This window comes from Raphanus sativus, chromosome 9, assembly GCF_000801105.2.
Source record: "Raphanus sativus cultivar WK10039 chromosome 9, ASM80110v3, whole genome shotgun sequence".
Taxonomy (NCBI): Eukaryota; Viridiplantae; Streptophyta; class Magnoliopsida; order Brassicales; family Brassicaceae; genus Raphanus; species Raphanus sativus.
The window spans coordinates 21,755,922-21,772,691 of record NC_079519.1 but is presented as its reverse complement, the minus strand read 5'-3'; the positions used below and the strand labels follow the sequence as shown (position 1 = coordinate 21,772,691).

Here is a 16,770-nt window from a genome sequence, read left to right as displayed (position 1 = left end):
TGTCAAAATGTGTATTAGTTTGGAAAATGGATGAAGATTTCCTATTCAATATTTTTGAAAATTCTATGTTCCATAAAAATACAACTGATTGTTAAAATATTTTAAATTTTAATTTTGGGATAACCGGGTTGTGTGTCAGTATATTATAATCAGTTTGTGTGTATTAGTGTAAAGTTTATTAAATAATTTTGTGAAACTAATCCAAACCAGAGTAAATATTAGAATCTGATATAAACCAGAGTAGCTAAATAGTTTATTAAGATTAATATATATGTATGAGTAATATATGTACATCGTACAATAGTAAACCGGTTTATAAGTATAGTATAAAGTTTACACTATATTTTTTTACACTTTTTGAAACCATAGTATAAAATTTGTATAAAGATCACATCTTGGTGCATACTTAAATATCGAGAAAATATCATAAAAAACCCTCAAAGTGTCACTTACTCGCACTTTAAACCTTGAAGTTTTTTCACTAATACTTTTAACCTTCAAAGTGACATTTGTATCATAAAAGACCTCCAAAGCAAAAAGTTGACCGGTTTAGCAGGTAATTTTTCAAACTTAATTATTTAATTAATAAAAAAAATTGAAACTTTTAATAAAAGTTACAAAAATGAAAACAAAAATTAAAAAATTAAACTAAATTTTAGAAAATTAAATATTTTTAAAATTAAATAATTTTCTAAAATATTAATAAAATAAAAATAAATAATTTTCTAAAATATTAATAAAATAAAAATACCTAAAAATTTAATAATAAATAAGATTAAATTTAAATAGAGAAGAACTAAATAAAAAGTTCACGATTTTTTTAAAAAATGGAAAATAGAAAATTCAAAATTCACTAGTGACGATGATGGTTTCTCACATAACCATTAATAACGATGATAATTGCCATATCTCCAATGATAGTTTCCAACATCATCGTTAAAAATGACAGAAAAATCTTTTTCAAAATTTTGAATTTTTTTTTTTTAAATATATGAATTTTTAATTTCCGTTTTTAATTTGATCTCATTTATTTTTGAATTTTAATTTTCTAAATATTAATTAATTTTCAGATTTTTTTCTAATTTTCTGATTTTTATTTAATTTATGAGTTTTTATTAAATTTTACAATTTTTGTTTAATTTCTGATTTTTATTTAATTTTTGATTATTTTACTAATTAAATAATATTTTAAGTAATATTACTTAATAAGTAAAATAAACAAACAAAATAAAAAACAGAAAATTAAACAAAAATCGTAAAATTTAATAAAAACTCAGAAATTAAATAAAAATCAGAAACCATCATTGTCACTAGTGATATATTTGAAATTGTTATTGTCCACGATGATATGATATATTTTTGAAAATTTTATAACTAAAAAAATACTATTTTGAAATTTTGAATTTTCTATTTTTTTTAAATTGAACTTTTCATTTAGTTCTTCTCTATTTAAATTTAATCTTATTTATTATTGAAATTTTAGTTATTTTTATTTTGTTAAAATTTTAGAAAATTATTTAATTTTCCAAATTTTAATTTATTTATTTTTATTATGTTTTCATTTTTGTGAATTTTATTAAAAGTTTCATTTTTATTTATTATGTGAATTTATTTATTTATTTATTTTTTTATTTTATTATTTAAATAATTATTTTTGAAAAAAGTTCTGCTGACCAGATCAACTTTTTGATTTGAAGGTTTTTTATGATACAAAAGTCATTTTGAAGGTTAAAAGTGTTAGTGAAAAAACTTCAAGGTTTAAAGTGCTAGTAAGTGACACTTTGAAGGGTTTTTATGCGATTTTCTCCTTAAATATCTAAGAGCACCTCCATCCCAAGGTTTTAAGGGGTTTATAAGGGATGGAAGAGTCCGGTGAGACCCATTTTTTAAAAAACCCTCCACTCTCTCACCTCTAAAACCTTCTATTTAAAAGTTGTTTCTTGCACTGTTGCGCGGATCCCATACATATGTGGTGATCCGCGATTGGTTGTTTTTGTCTTTTCTTCTAAAAAAAAGTCGGATAAAAATCTAGAAAAAAAAATTGATATGGAATCGTTGTTTTCTTTGTTTCCTTAATGTCAAAAATCAATCGTTGTTTTCTTTGTTTCCTTAATGTCTTTTCTAGATTTGAAAATTGATTTTTTTCTCAATATATGCATAACTAATATGGAATATTATGAAAATCTTAGATTTGAAAATATCTAAACGATTTCCATTTTGTGTGAAAATTCTGTATTCCATATTTATAGAAATGTTACTAACTTTTAAAATATTCTAAGAATATTGTTTAAGGAGTGTGGGGGTGGGGGTAATTATCATTTTTAAAATAAAAAGAGATAACGTAAATGGATTCTACACATTAAATTAGTTGTCGTTAGCGTTTTAAAACCCGACACGGATCCGCAGTACAATCGATAAATTTAGTGACCTGATATATAATTCAATTTAAATTTATGAAAATTAATATCTAAAAACCTGATAAAACTCATACAAAACCGTTAAGACCAAGAAACTGGCTACCGGCGGAACCATGGTTACTTCAATAGATGATTTTATTCTTTATTTTAAATATATATATTTTTATTATAAATATATTTTTATTATAAATATATTTTTATTATAAATATAATAATTAAATTAAATAATTATTTTTTTAAAAAACTATAATCCGCGGATAGCCGCAAAATTAAATGGAGTGGTGCCGGTACAAATTATTTGATTGCAGATTGTGCGGATCATTTTTTTTTTACTAAAACAAAATTGAAACTCACGGGTTGGCGGGTTCGACCGACAATATACCGGATTTTTAAATTGCTATTATTTAATAAAATATATTTTGATTAAAATTTATACACAAATATGATTACAAAGAAAAATAAAAATATGATCACAAAAAACACAAAAATGAGAATTAAATTAAAACAAAATATATATCCGCCCTTTAAAAGACGGAACAGAATCTAGTTACTTTTTAAAGTAGGTTTTGTACTCTAAAAAAGTAGTTAGGTTTAATTTTATTATTCAAATTATAGATTAAACACGTATGGATTTTAAGTCTTGATATTTTTTTTAAATGTTCTGAAAAATTATAAATAGTTTAATTTTTTTTTGATATTGTGTAAGTGAAACGAAAAATAATAAAAAAACTAAATTTAAGTTTTTTATAAAAAACATAAAATATCTTTTATATTTTCAATACGTAATATTTTATTATATAAGTATTTTATTTAATTTATTAATTTGCAATTCGTCTCCGGTCGACCCAATAACCCAATGATGTGAAAGTAGTTCGGTTTAATGTTCGGGTCGTATTTAAAAACATTTTTTTGTATAGTTATACATATTTAATATCTAAACTAGTTCTTATTCAATTTGTTTTTTGAAAATTCTTCATTCCTTTCTTGCAAAACTGCAACTAAGTGTTAGCATGTTCTAAAAGTATTGCAGGATCCACTATCATTAATTTTTAAACTCAAAAGTATTCTAAATATTACCATTTGATTTTTGTAAAAGCCTATTTTAATTACTTTAAGTACTGTGTAATCTTTTTGATATGACATATATTCATATCATGTAAAATATTAAATTAATTTATTACTTTAATAATGTTTTGCAAATAAAAATAAATTTCACAAAGTATACAAGTACATTTTATTTAAAATGTACAACGAATATTATCTATATTTCATATTACTTCAGAATTTTCAATATAACTGACAGAGATTCCTTAAAATTTTCTAAACATGTAATCAAAAATCTATATAAAATTTATTTTTATAGAATATAAAAAAATTAACCAAATTATCAAAATTTTACAATACATCGAATATTTTATACATCGAAAAAGACCGAGAAAAAAATTCAAATATATTTTCTTTTTGACAATTTAAGTTTATGAAGAAAATTCTGGGTCCGAATCTAGTTTAGTTATAGCTAGCATTTTTTTTGTTGTTATCAAATGACTGTAAGCAACAGGGGAAAATACTGTTTTGGGAACAATAAATGAGCATATTGTTACTGATTTATTAATAATTGTAACAACGGATCACTTTATAGATATCACGAGTAACTTTAGTAGTTTGAAACTATTTGAGCTACAAAGCTTTTGGTCGACTATAAGTGTGCAAGAACATTCGATACTTTACACACCAAAAACAAGAAACCAAACGTACATTGGTTTTTCAATTACCACCTTTAGGCAAAGCTGCCATGAAAGAGTTGTATGAAGACTCAAGATCAAAGTGAAGTTGCCTTGACTGCTGTTCCGTGAGCTCATCAGCTGCTCCCATCTTAGACAACCTCGAAAGCCATTCTTTCATCTTTGTCTTCCCTTCGAAATCCGGCGGTAGAATACTCAGTTTGTTGAGAGAAGCAGACAGATCAGACAAGAGAGGATAAACCTGATCGACAGCAACCATGTTTAGTTTCAAAGAATCCATCGACGTGATGAAGTTCTGCACACATTCAGCAACAATGGAAGCAGAGTTGGAGGTGGATGCGGCCACGGTGGCTCGGTGTTCGACCGTGGCGGGAACGCCTGATGTAACGAGGCGGTATAGAGCGGATGGACAGTCCATTTTGTAAGTGTCTGCGAATCTCTGGATGCTTGGGACCGTGTCTCTGAGGGTAGCGGAGAGAGTCTTGAAGTGGAGAATGAGTTTGTTGCATTCGGATTCGTACTCGGAAGGAGAGATTAGGTCTCTGATGTAAGCTTTCTCGAGCTTCTCTGTTGCTTTGATGATTGCAAAAAGCTCTGCGAAGTTCTCGTACATCTCTCTTTCTCTCTTGTCGTTCCATAACTTGACCTCCATCATTATATAACTTGACCGCGCACAAAGAGTGAAAAAAGAACAAGAGCTTTCCTTTCTGTATCAATGAAACAGACAGACACAATCAGATTATAATAGAAGAAAAGAAAAAAGCAAGCAAGAATCATCTTGACAATATAAAGAAAGGCTTTGTAATAAGAAGCAGAGAGAATCATCTAACAGTTCTTCACTTGACTAATGTTTTAAATTCTAAAGACTGAAACATACATACATAGAATCAAATTAAAAACCAACAAGAGAAAAAGTTAATTACTTCACTGAGCTACCTAATTCTCACTAGAAGCAATCAAAATCATAAGAGTTGTTTATCTGATTTAGTGATGAGATCCTTACACGAATCAACCTGTGACGATTTTACCCTAAACTTAGGGGAAATTATAATAATTGATGGCAATTATCTGGGAAACTACAACGAAGAAGAAGAATCGTAAATAAGACGACTTTGAAAGTAAGAGAGAGAAAACAAATCTTCTGACCCGGTGAGAGACTTTTCTGATCCGAGAAGATGAATTGAGGACGAAGATTTCAAATATTTAAGTTTGTAATAATAAAATATCAGACCGGTCAATTGTTTTACTGGATTTTGGTCGAACCGGTTTTACCAGCGACATGAGAGACATCAGGCTGAGTCTATAACACTCACTAAATGAAATTAAAATTTTAAATTTCACCAAAATTAAAATTTACTTTTTCTATTTTGTAATAAATATCCTTCTAACATTTAAAAAAATTTATAAAAATATGTAGTAAATTATTTTCCAAAAAATATCTAGGGATCACTGCTTTTTTTAACTGATTTAAATTTTATACCCAACACATCTAGAAGATGATCCTTGTTGTATGTTGACTTCAAATAGATTAATGAGATACTAAATCACAAAGAGCAACATTATTTGAGATATTTTTGACAGAGTATCTAAAAATTTGAGATACTAATCTAATTTATTTTGTGTTAGAATCCCTAAGCTACTAAAAATGAAAATACATCAATAATATTGCTCTTAACTTCCAATCATTAGTTCCAATAGGGTTCTACCTATTTAAAAAAAATTCAAAAAATAAAAAATTGTGTAAGAAAAGTTTCTTGCAGTGCAACTTTAAACAATCGGTTTTAAACCTTTGAGTACATATGTTAGTTTTCAATTGAATAACTTTTTATACACAACACAAACTAAATAATTATCACAATATTAGTACTTTTATTATTAACAACCTCTATTGAACGTGGCACAATATTTACATGTTTTATACCAATTTTTTACATAATTAATTAATAAAGAAACACATTGTCTTACACAGCTAAACGCAAATCTAAGCTAACACACACAAATGCACATATAACCCTTTTTTTTTTTGAAGGATTTGTATATAACCTTCTTGACAATGATTACAAAAGACCACAGGTCGTCCGTCGTTGAATGGTGGATATTCATTCTGGCTTTGAGTAGATAAAAACTACTACCGTATGGAGTGTGGATGAAACCGAGCGCACCATAAGGGAAAACAGTATAAAATGCACTATCGTCTTTTTGTATGCTCCTTCCCTTACTTATCCTCGCTCCGACGACGGAAAAGCTTGTAACGTCTCAAAGATTCCAACCTTTGCAATTTCATCTCATCGTTGAATTTTCTTATGAAAGCTTCGACTCTTGAGTTGAGCTCATCTCTTCCCATCGACAACTCCTTTTTCAAATTCACCCACGACGGAATTCTCTCCATCAACTTCTTTCCCGACCCCGACGACGGAGGAGGCCTCCTCGCTCCCGACGGTGATGGACACGACGATGTGGACATTCTTGAGTCGTTTCTTGAAATGACGTGGCCTTGAACCGTTTTAGGTTTCTTTGGTTGTTTTTCGGCTTTGACTCTCTTCCACGTCTCGTCCATTGTCTCGTTCTCATCACCCGACTTGTCATCTGACATAAATACATAATCCATTTACCATCCATGCAGATATTTTTTTTTTTGTAGTTTATTGAAGTTATTAGAAGTTCTACATCACTTTAATTAATTAAATTTTAAGTTGCAAAAGCTAAATATTTTAATAGAGTACCAAAGTTAGTTTTGTAAAATTATGAGTTAACAATCGGTACTTTTTCCAAATTTTAGCAAAAAAAAAAAACAATCGGTACTTTAACTAATCATGTTTTCCTCAAAGAAAACCGTAAGTATACACTAACAAGTAACAAGTGTAGCATACCATATTATACATACCTTGTGGAAAAGTCTTTAAAGGGACAGTAGGTGGACGTCGGAGTCCAGTAGGTTTCTCCGGCGCCTTTGACGGAAAATGAATCTCCGGAGATGGAACCGGTCTACGATTACCAGAAGATCCTTCACTCTCTGACTTCATCGGAAACTTTTTTTCCACGTGAACCTTATTGTTGTATTGATCAAAGGAATAACCGGATGATGATGAGTTATTCCAAGAACGGTCTTGGTCATGGTTCTGGCTACGGTTATGGTTATAGTCATCATGTTCATAGTGATGATATGTATCATGATCGTGGTTACGCTCCGTGGCCGAAGAGTCAGATCCATGACCGAAGAGAGAAGAGGAGGCGGCGAGAGCGAAGATGATAACGTTGATTATGATGAAGAGGGGATTGAAGGTAGGCAGAGAGAAATTGGATCCGGCGATGGAGAAGTTCAACGCCGATCGGAGCATCAGTGATATAGCTCCGACCAAACCCGAAGAGATGATCCATGCCCTCGATGTTAACATTATACTTGTCTTTACTTTGCTTTCTCTCTTTTGTGTATGTGTCTGGCCTCTGTTTTTTTGTATAAAAAGCCTTATTCGTACCCATTCAACCCTTTTTTCGATTTATACAAACAAAACTAAAAGCGATGTTAGTTTACAAAAAAAACTAAAAGCGATGTTTGGTCTGTTAAAGTTAGATTAATATATCTTTCAAAAAAAATTTAGATTAATCTGATTAAAATATAGATAAACCAACAATAAAAATGATAAATAATGGATCAGTTTATACTAATAGAGATGTTATGAAAAATATTTATTACGAATGTATAAACCTATAAACTATAACATACTTAAAATTCTTAAATTAAGTAATAATTGATAAATTAATCATTTATTGTTGTCTAAAATTATTATTTTGATGAAAATGTATGCTTTGTTTTAGTCAACCAAAGACTAAAATCGTTTAGGAATACATTGAAATTTTGACAAAAGACAAAGGAATACATATCATAAAAACAAATGACTTTTAGATATAATTCGATCAGGACCATCAAACTATTGAAATGAAAATAAAAATTAAAGATGACATTTCTTTCAAAGAAACAAACGAGTTTTCATTTATGTCTATATAAAGTTTTTTATATAGTAATTATGAACTTCTACTTTTAAAGGGACCATAGTTTTACTTAAAAGTCTTCTGAATATTAATATATTATTATATTGTTAAATTATATCATATTTTATATTTATCTAATTTTAAAACTACAGTAGAACCTCAATAAATTAATACTCTAAAAATTAATAATCTCTATAAATTAATAAATTTCTTCAATCCCAAATTGGACCGATTCAAAATATGACACAAATTGATAAAATAATAAGATAATAGTTTTTTAGAAATTTCTATGTAAATATATGGTCCCATTAAAATCATAAATTAATAATATATTTATATATACAATTCATATAAGTACAAACTAAACTTATACTGTTGGTTTTATATTCACAATAAAAAATACCTCTATTTTTTTAATATTTCAATATATTTTGATAATATTTACTAAAATTATATTGAAAACGACATATAATTTATATGAAATTCAAATTTCTAAAATTTTATAGATGTATATACGATAAAACCAAATATATTTTTTTATTTTATAAATAAAAATTCAAAAATATTCAAAAATCTTAAAAGAAAATCTTTTGTAAATTAATATCTCTATAAATTAATAAAAAATTTAAGTTCCAACATTATTAATTTATAGAGGTTTTACTGTAATAAATTGATAAATTTCTTATTTTATTAATTTATCAAATATTAATTTATAGGGTTTCTATTATATATTATTATTTAAATTATTTGAATGGTAAGAATATCATTCATAAGAAATATATATATATATATATATATATATATATGAGAACCAGAAGCTTTGTAGCACTAAGAACATTTCCACTGCTAAATTCTGAATCGATATCTAAGAACAAACAAAAAAGGAAAACAAAAGAAAAATGATTTATATGGAGAAACCCATAAGAACATCTCTCTACATATCACCATCTAAGTAGCTTAATTTCTTTTTGACAAAAACCATCTAAATATCTTTCTTTCCAAATGTTCAAATCTGAATAACTTAATTATCTAGTTTAAATTAAAAAATATTAAATAATAATATTTTGATTTTGAACTTTTTTAAAAGGTTCTGAGCGACAGAGTTTCTCTAATAACCTCTAACTGTGATATCACATTTAATCTATTCTATTAAAACTATCTATGTCGCACCAACTAAAACTTAGTGAGTAATTAGAACATAAACTAATAGATAGCCTTTTGACCAAAAAAAACCCATGTTCGAAAACGCGTTACCCGTGAGTCGGGCGGTCGGCATACGCCTAGCGAGTTGATAGAAAATCGGAGATTAATCGGGGATTATTCGGAGATTAGTTTTTTCACTTTTGTAGCTATACTAGTTAATCCAAGTTGTTAATTTGTCAAAAACACGCTGGGACAGATGGCTTTCACTAAGTTATGAATGCAATGTTAACGAATAACCCGGGTTCGACGCTTTCTCACTTCATCTTTTGTTATATTTTTGCTTTTTTTAAAACGAGGGTTAAAATAGTCAATTCAGCTTTGTCTTCCTCCATCTAAACCTGCGATTTTCTGACTGTAAAAATGGCGGCTTCTACAATTTTCTCAGATCTTTCACCATTTTCCATCATTTTTCATCTAATCTTGTTAAAACTTAATAAATCTAACACATACAAACCTGTTTCAATATAAAACAGAACAAAAATTGGATTTTTTTAGCAGTTCCGATTTATTAACCGAACAGACCCTAAATTCCACGGTGAAGAGTTGCCTAGCGTTTCCACGCCGAGATTCCGGACGTCTACCCCGCGTTTTCGAACATGGAAAAAAACTAATATATAGCCTTTAAAAAAATGTTACTATATTCATGAAAACTAGATTTAGTTTTGAAATTTAACTATGTGCGTCGATTGATTTAAAGATCCTTCATAAAACATATAGATTTAATAGAACAATACTTAGGTTCACCCCTGAGGTGAACTTATGAATTCACTTCTTTCCTTATTTAAATCATATTACCATAAATATTAATGTCACATAAATAAATAAATTATAAATTACAAAAGAATAAACTTTAAATCATAAATTCTAAATTCGAACCTTAAACCCAAATCTTAGATCTTAAATTTTAAACCAAACCCTAAACCCTAAACCCAAACCTATACCCTAAACCCAAACTATATACCATAAATCTTAAATCTAAATTAAAATTCTAGATCCTAAACTCAAACCATAAACCCTAAATCCAAACTCTAAACCCTAAACCCAAACCCTAAACCCAAACTCTTAACCCTAAATCCTAAACCTTAAACCCAAACTGTAAACTATAAACCCAAAATTTTCAAATACCTTTGGGTTAATGACCATCAAATGTATTTTCAAATACATTTTAAGGTATAGAGTTCGGGTTTATGGTTTACAGTTTGGGTTGAAGGTTTAGGATTTAGGGTTTAGAGTTTGGGTTTAGAGTTTAGAGTTTGGAGTTTGGGTTTAGAGTTTATGATTTGAGTTTAAGGTCTAGGATTTAAATTTAGATTTAGGATTTAGGGTATATAGTTTGGGTTTAGGGTATAGGTTTGGGTTTAGGGTTTAGGGTTTAAAATTTAAGATATAAGATTTGGTTTTAGGGTTCGAATTTAGAGTTTATGATTTAAAGTTTATTTTATTTGTAATTTATAATTTATTTATTTATGTGATATTAATATTTATGATAATATGATTGAAATAAGGAAAGAAGTGAATTCATAAGTTCACCTCAGGGGTGAACCTAAGTATTGTTAGATTTAATATGTAACTCATGTCGACATTAATTGATTGTTGGAAAAGGTCAAGACACAAAATATTTAAATATACAGTCTAACTTATCTCACTGCAGAAGATATGTATTTGAATCTTATTTTATAATTGTCTATTGGATCGACGAGACAAGAAGCTTAGCAATATATCTTACTAGAGATGGCTAAGATTATTTATTTATATTTTAAATCCTTTTAGAGACTATAGCTTATGTGTACTTTTGTCCAACTAATAGAAATGTCTATAGTGATTACGGCAATCTAATTTTTAAGAAAAAAAAATGGAATTTCTAATACATATTCATATCAAAGACTGTATGCATAGTATACTATCTGCACTTTTGAATATAAAATGAGAGTAATGAAATATATTGTTGCATTTTTTCCATGGTATAACATATGAGCAAGGTAAGTTGGATGTGACCTAGAGATAGTTTGCTATCATGTTACTAATTATATACTATACGAGCTAGGTCAAGATTGTGGCTTTTAAGAAACTTATTTTTTGGAATTTTGAAAAGCCAAAGAGCCAATGAAATTCACCATGCTTCTTACAAGGATCTATTATTCCAGTGTGTACATATGTAATATAATGCATGCCTTTGTTTATAAGCGTACGAAGTCAAGCAAATATAATAAATTAGTTACGCTCCTGACGTTGCATGACATTGCCGTGTAACAATGTCTTGCCATGCAAAATACATAAACGTAATGCATACATTATATACGATTACGTGTACACTGATGATTGGTAGATATATATTACATCTAGGTACATCGAGGTATATTTATATATATAAAAAGAAAACCAAGTTTGAAGAACTATATATTGGAGCTAGAACCGAACTAAAAACTAGTTTTTAACCGATATCTACTGCTAATTTATGTATACTTATAAACCTAGCTGAATGAAATAAAAAGTATAATCTATTTTGTGTAAATCGATAGACCAAACAGAACCAAATGATACAACTTATGCATCATGCATGTATGCACTGCATGTGTTGTCTCGTCAATTAGGATTTGTGTTCTTTTTCCAGTTGACAAAGAAGTATATAATATATAGTTTAATTGTGTAGTTTCGTGGAAAATTCTATCCAGACAGCTAATTTCTAAAAAAGAAAGAAAAATAAAATGATGTGATGAAGTTTTTTTTTTTTTTTTTGCTAAAGGATGTGATGAAGTTTCGGGGGCTTTTACCTGTAGATTGGATTTGCATCACCTAAAGGCTAAAGATTTCAATATGTCACACACTCAACGTCATGCATGACTCATAGTATCGACATATCAATTAATTCAAGTGCCTGGAAGTCATACACGTTGACTAGTAAAACCAACTCGAGTGGAAAATGTATTTGCATCACAATACACTTTGAGTTGACTTATAAATTTTTATCTCACTTGTCAAAATATCATCTAGATATTTCATTATCGACTGCAAGGCTATCACGATACTCGTTTTGAGTATTATTCAGTTCAGTGAATCAGTGTTCACATTTTTATGATAATTTCTTTATGTAATCTTGAGCCATTTTCATTTAATAGTATCTAAACTAGTTAAACAATCATATTCCTAACCTAAAATAAATTAATTTGATGTTACCAAAAAAATCAATTTATATTTATACATAACGAACATCAAAATCACAAATGATAGTATATTCAAAATCAATATAGTAAATGTTACATAAAATACAAAATGAAAATTAACTAAAAATATACAAATTATATATGTGGAAACATGAAAAACTAGGATTAACTAAAACATTAAAATATGACAAATAATAAACATAATATAAATATAATCTAACAGAATACATAGATAATGTTTTATAATTTATTATTTTGTGTTTTTTGTCTCACTTTTTTTTTAAATATAAATTGAAAAGAATATAAAATGTTTGTTTGTTACTATTGTTTTATCGATATTTTATGAGTTGTGATTGTTTATAATTCTTTCAGTACCACTAGATTTCTTTTTAGACCATAATACAATAAGGTTTAATTTCAAATCCAATTTTTTTAATTTGATTAGTTTTAATCCAAAATCTACATCCTGTAAATGAAACTATGAAACAAAAGAACATAATTTAGTACATTGATTACTGATATGAATATTGTTCATTTACAATATTAAATTAACTTTTTATCTACTTTAATAATTTATATATATATATATATATATATATATATATATATATATATATATATATATTTTAGTCCGTCCATCAACTAATTTAACCTATTAAAATTGAAGTACAATTTAGAAATAACCCTTTATTTTCCTAATATTCCTAATATTTACAATCAAATGCACTCAATCTTAACTAAAAGAATTAAATCTCGGCAAATCTCATTAACAATCTTAACTAAATGTGTTTTCAAAATTAATTTACACTAATTGTTTGGTTTTATTGTCATCTTCATCTTTTATCTGTGAACGATGCTGTAAACCAGAGGAAAGAGCTTGGTGGTGCTTTTCTCTGACGATAACAGTGAGTTCACGGAGACGCTTTGAGTTGAATTGGATTTGAGAGATAAGCATGTGAAACTTGGAGTTATGTCAAGGAGATCGCGATTATGGCGAATGATGGTGTTGTAGGGTTCTGAATCCTGAAGAAAGAGGCGCTTTCATCAAATTCCCGACTCATATCGTGTTTTTTTTCTTTCTATTGGTATTTCTAACTAAATTTATTCAAACTTTTCTAATTTGCTAATCTCTTTTCCGTTTTTGTACATGAAACTCGGTTGGAGATTCCGGTCGGAGATGCGATGAAGTAAACATGTAAATAGCAAAGGGGTTTGTTCTAAAATTAATTTGCAGCTTCTCATATTGGCTTTGTAAATTCACTTGAATCTTTCGAAGGAGAAGGTTATGATGCAGATATTAGCTTTGTTAATACATTTGAATCTCTCTGAGGAGGCTATAACAATCCCAATATAACTTCTATATATGTTCCGAGGGGTTTAATATATGCAGTGATATGATTTTACATGGTAACACACTAACACTTGAGTTCATATGTCTTTTCAAGCTTGCAACCCTTGAGTTCATAAGTTATGTCTTAATCTTGCAACCCATGGGTGTCTGATAAAGCTTGTTTCTTTTTCATCAATTTTGTAGACTGCATTCAGGGAGTTATAAGAATCAATTCTTATGGGTTGTCATTTCACCTACTCACACTGATTCTGCAAGATAGCGATTCAGCATCATATTTCATTTAGGTGTTGTTAGAAGAGGACTGAAGGGACTTTCCTAAAACGGATCTGAGTGCGATCTTTTGGCGATTAGGGTTTCAAGGTGTTTTCTTCTCCAAGGCAGCTTGCCGGCGCCGCCAAAGGGCTTCCGATGGAGGTTCCGGCTGATTCTGACTCGCCTGAGAAGGGCTCTCCGCCCATCTCGAACACGGTTCCTCCAAAAGGTGATTGGGTTCGAGCGGTAAAAGGAGAACATAAAGGTTTGACGAGATATGAAGTAAACGTGGTAATGAAAGATGGTGTGGGATCGATTCTGGTTCCAGATGAGGTGAAGGACGCGGCTCCCTTATGGGAGGAGTTTATTATGGGGAAGTTTTTGGACAAGGCGCCGCACATCGCCAAAGTCCATGCAATAGTAAACAAGATATGGGGATTGGGGGACAAAAAGGAGATGGTGGAAGTGTATATCTCAACTCGAACACCATGAAGTTTAGGGCTCCTAATGCTTCAACGAGGAAACATATACTTCGTAGGGGTATGTGGAATTTGGCTGGTATTCCAGTGGTAATGTTCAACTGGTACATCGAAGAGGACCAACCAGAGGAGAAATCAGTTCCGTTATGGGTGCATCTCAAACATGTACCAATGAATATGGTATCTTGGAAGGGTTTGAGTTTGATAACAAGTCCAGTGGGAGTTCCTGTTAGGCTCCATCCCGAAACTGCACAATGTGTCAATTTGAAATCGCCAAATTTTTTTGTGAATGCTGATCTCACAAAAGAGCTACCTAAATCGATGGTTTTCAACTTGAATGGTAAAGAGACTCTCGTCGAGTACAACTACCCTTGGCTCCCTTCGAGGTGCACGAATTGTATGAAGTGGGGACATTTGGAGCAGGCATGTGTGGCTCCCAAAATGACTCCTGAAGTGCAAACTAATATGGAGGTAGAGGATGGTGAAATCGTGGGTTCATTAAGTAATGAGAGTGCTACTGTGAAAACGCAGACTGAGACTGAGACTCATGTATTGGATCTGCAAAAAGAGAAGGAAAATGAGCAGAGCCCGATGTCTGGGAATGATGATAGAGTCTTGATTGACATAGCAGAGGAAAATTTGGTTTCTCCTAAAGTAACAGAGGAGAGTAAATCTGAAGAAGTGGGTATCTCAACGGAGCTGGAATGGTCTGATGTATCTCCAGGGAAAGCTAGCAGATCACCAAAGAAAAAAATTAGAATTGAACAGGTCCTGACTACCTCAAGATTCTCCATACTAACTCTAACAGAGGAAGAGAACGAGAAAGGAGAGGAGCACAATGTAGTTACCGATCAGGAAGGATCGAAAGAAACTGATCATGATGGTTCTGAGAAGCAACTTATTCCCGAGTCAGTAGAGGCTACACATAAGAATACTAACCATACGAGAGATAATGACCAAAATGTGGTTATCATGAGGCAGTCTCTACCAAGAGACTCTAAAAATAAACACAAGTTCGTATCCGATCCAACTGCTCAGAAAGCCAAGGAGACTGCGCCTTTGGCTTCGATCAAAAAGTTGACTCGCAAACATCATTAATGTCTGGTTTCTTCTGGAACATCAGAGGACTCAACAAAAAAAACTAAACACTCTGTAGTTCGAGAATGGATCAGAAAAGGATCGTTCCAGTTTGGGTGTCTACTAGAGATGAAAGTAAAGGAGGCTAAGGCGAGTTGTCTTGCTGAATCGATTTTTGGTGATTGGTATTTCCTATCAAATTATGAAAATAATAGGTTGGGGAGGATTTGGATTGTTTGGAGTTCGAAGGTTAGAGTGACTCCATGTTTTAAGAGTGGCCAAGTAATCACATGCGCCATCTTACTAGAAGGGATGTCAGAAGAAATCTTTTGTTCGTTTGTTTACGCTGCCAATACGGTGGAAGAGAGAAGAGAGCTATGGCAGGACCTGAGATCGCATCAGGACTCACCTATGATAAGGAACAAGCCATGGTTGGTTTTTGGTGATTTTAATGAGATTTTGGATGAAGAAGAGCACTCAGGGAACGAGGACATGTCTCTGGTGTCAAGTGGGATGAGAGAATTTCAGAGCTTGGCCGACTACTTCTCGCTTATTGACATGTCATATCAAGGTCCAAAGCTCACTTGGAGCAACAAGAGGGATAATGACTTGATCTGCAAGAAACTTGACCGTACCTTAATGAATGACCAATGGTTGCAGAAATTTCCTCAGGCGTATTGTGTATTTGAGGCAGGAGGATGCTCTGATCATCTGAGATGTAGGATTGTGATCCAGGAAGGAGAAGCAAAAGTTCGTAAGCCTTTCAAATTTATCAATGCTGTAGCTAGTTTCCCAGAGTTTCTTCCCCTGGTTCAAGAATTTTGGGCAACAATGGAACCTCTCTTTAACTCTACCTCTGCTATGCATCGCTTATCAAAGAAGTTGAAGATGTTGAAACCACTTCTCAGGAAGCTAAGCAAAGACCGCATAGGACAAATTGAGCAGAAAACGAAGGAAGCTTGGAGTGCCCTCTGTGATCGCCAAAATACTACTATGCTGAACCCATCACAAGTAAATATGAGGGAGGAATCACTAGCATTTGATCGCTGGAGTTTTCTTTCTACTCTTGAGGAAAAAATACTCAGTCAAAAGGCTAAA

General features: G+C 30.5%; 2 protein-coding genes across 4 annotated transcripts; both read right to left on the bottom strand.

Moving 5' to 3' along the window:
• Positions 1-4,003: 4,003 nt before the first annotated feature.
• On the bottom strand, positions 4,004-5,410 carry LOC108827512 (vacuolar protein sorting-associated protein 28 homolog 2). 3 transcript variants are annotated; one of them, XM_018600920.2, is made up of 2 exons: positions 5,306-5,410; positions 4,004-4,866 (listed from the first exon to the last, which is right to left on the bottom strand). In XM_018600920.2, exon 2 carries the CDS (start codon positions 4,812-4,814, stop codon positions 4,182-4,184), a length of 633 nt encoding a protein of 210 aa, XP_018456422.1. In that variant the 5' UTR covers positions 4,815-4,866; positions 5,306-5,410; the 3' UTR covers positions 4,004-4,181. The 3 variants fall into 3 exon arrangements, with proteins under 3 accessions (XP_018456422.1, XP_018456421.1, XP_018456423.1); XM_018600919.1 differs by having other exon boundaries at positions 5,163-5,334; XM_018600921.2 differs by lacking the exon at positions 5,306-5,410 and adding an exon at positions 5,096-5,291.
• A 662-nt stretch (positions 5,411-6,072) lies between these two features.
• On the bottom strand, positions 6,073-7,628 carry LOC108827511 (uncharacterized). The gene is made up of 2 exons (XM_018600918.2): positions 7,044-7,628; positions 6,073-6,745 (listed from the first exon to the last, which is right to left on the bottom strand). Exons 1-2 carry the CDS (start codon positions 7,552-7,554, stop codon positions 6,375-6,377), a joined length of 882 nt encoding a protein of 293 aa, XP_018456420.1. The 5' UTR covers positions 7,555-7,628; the 3' UTR covers positions 6,073-6,374.
• Between the last annotated feature and the right edge of the window lie 9,142 nt (positions 7,629-16,770).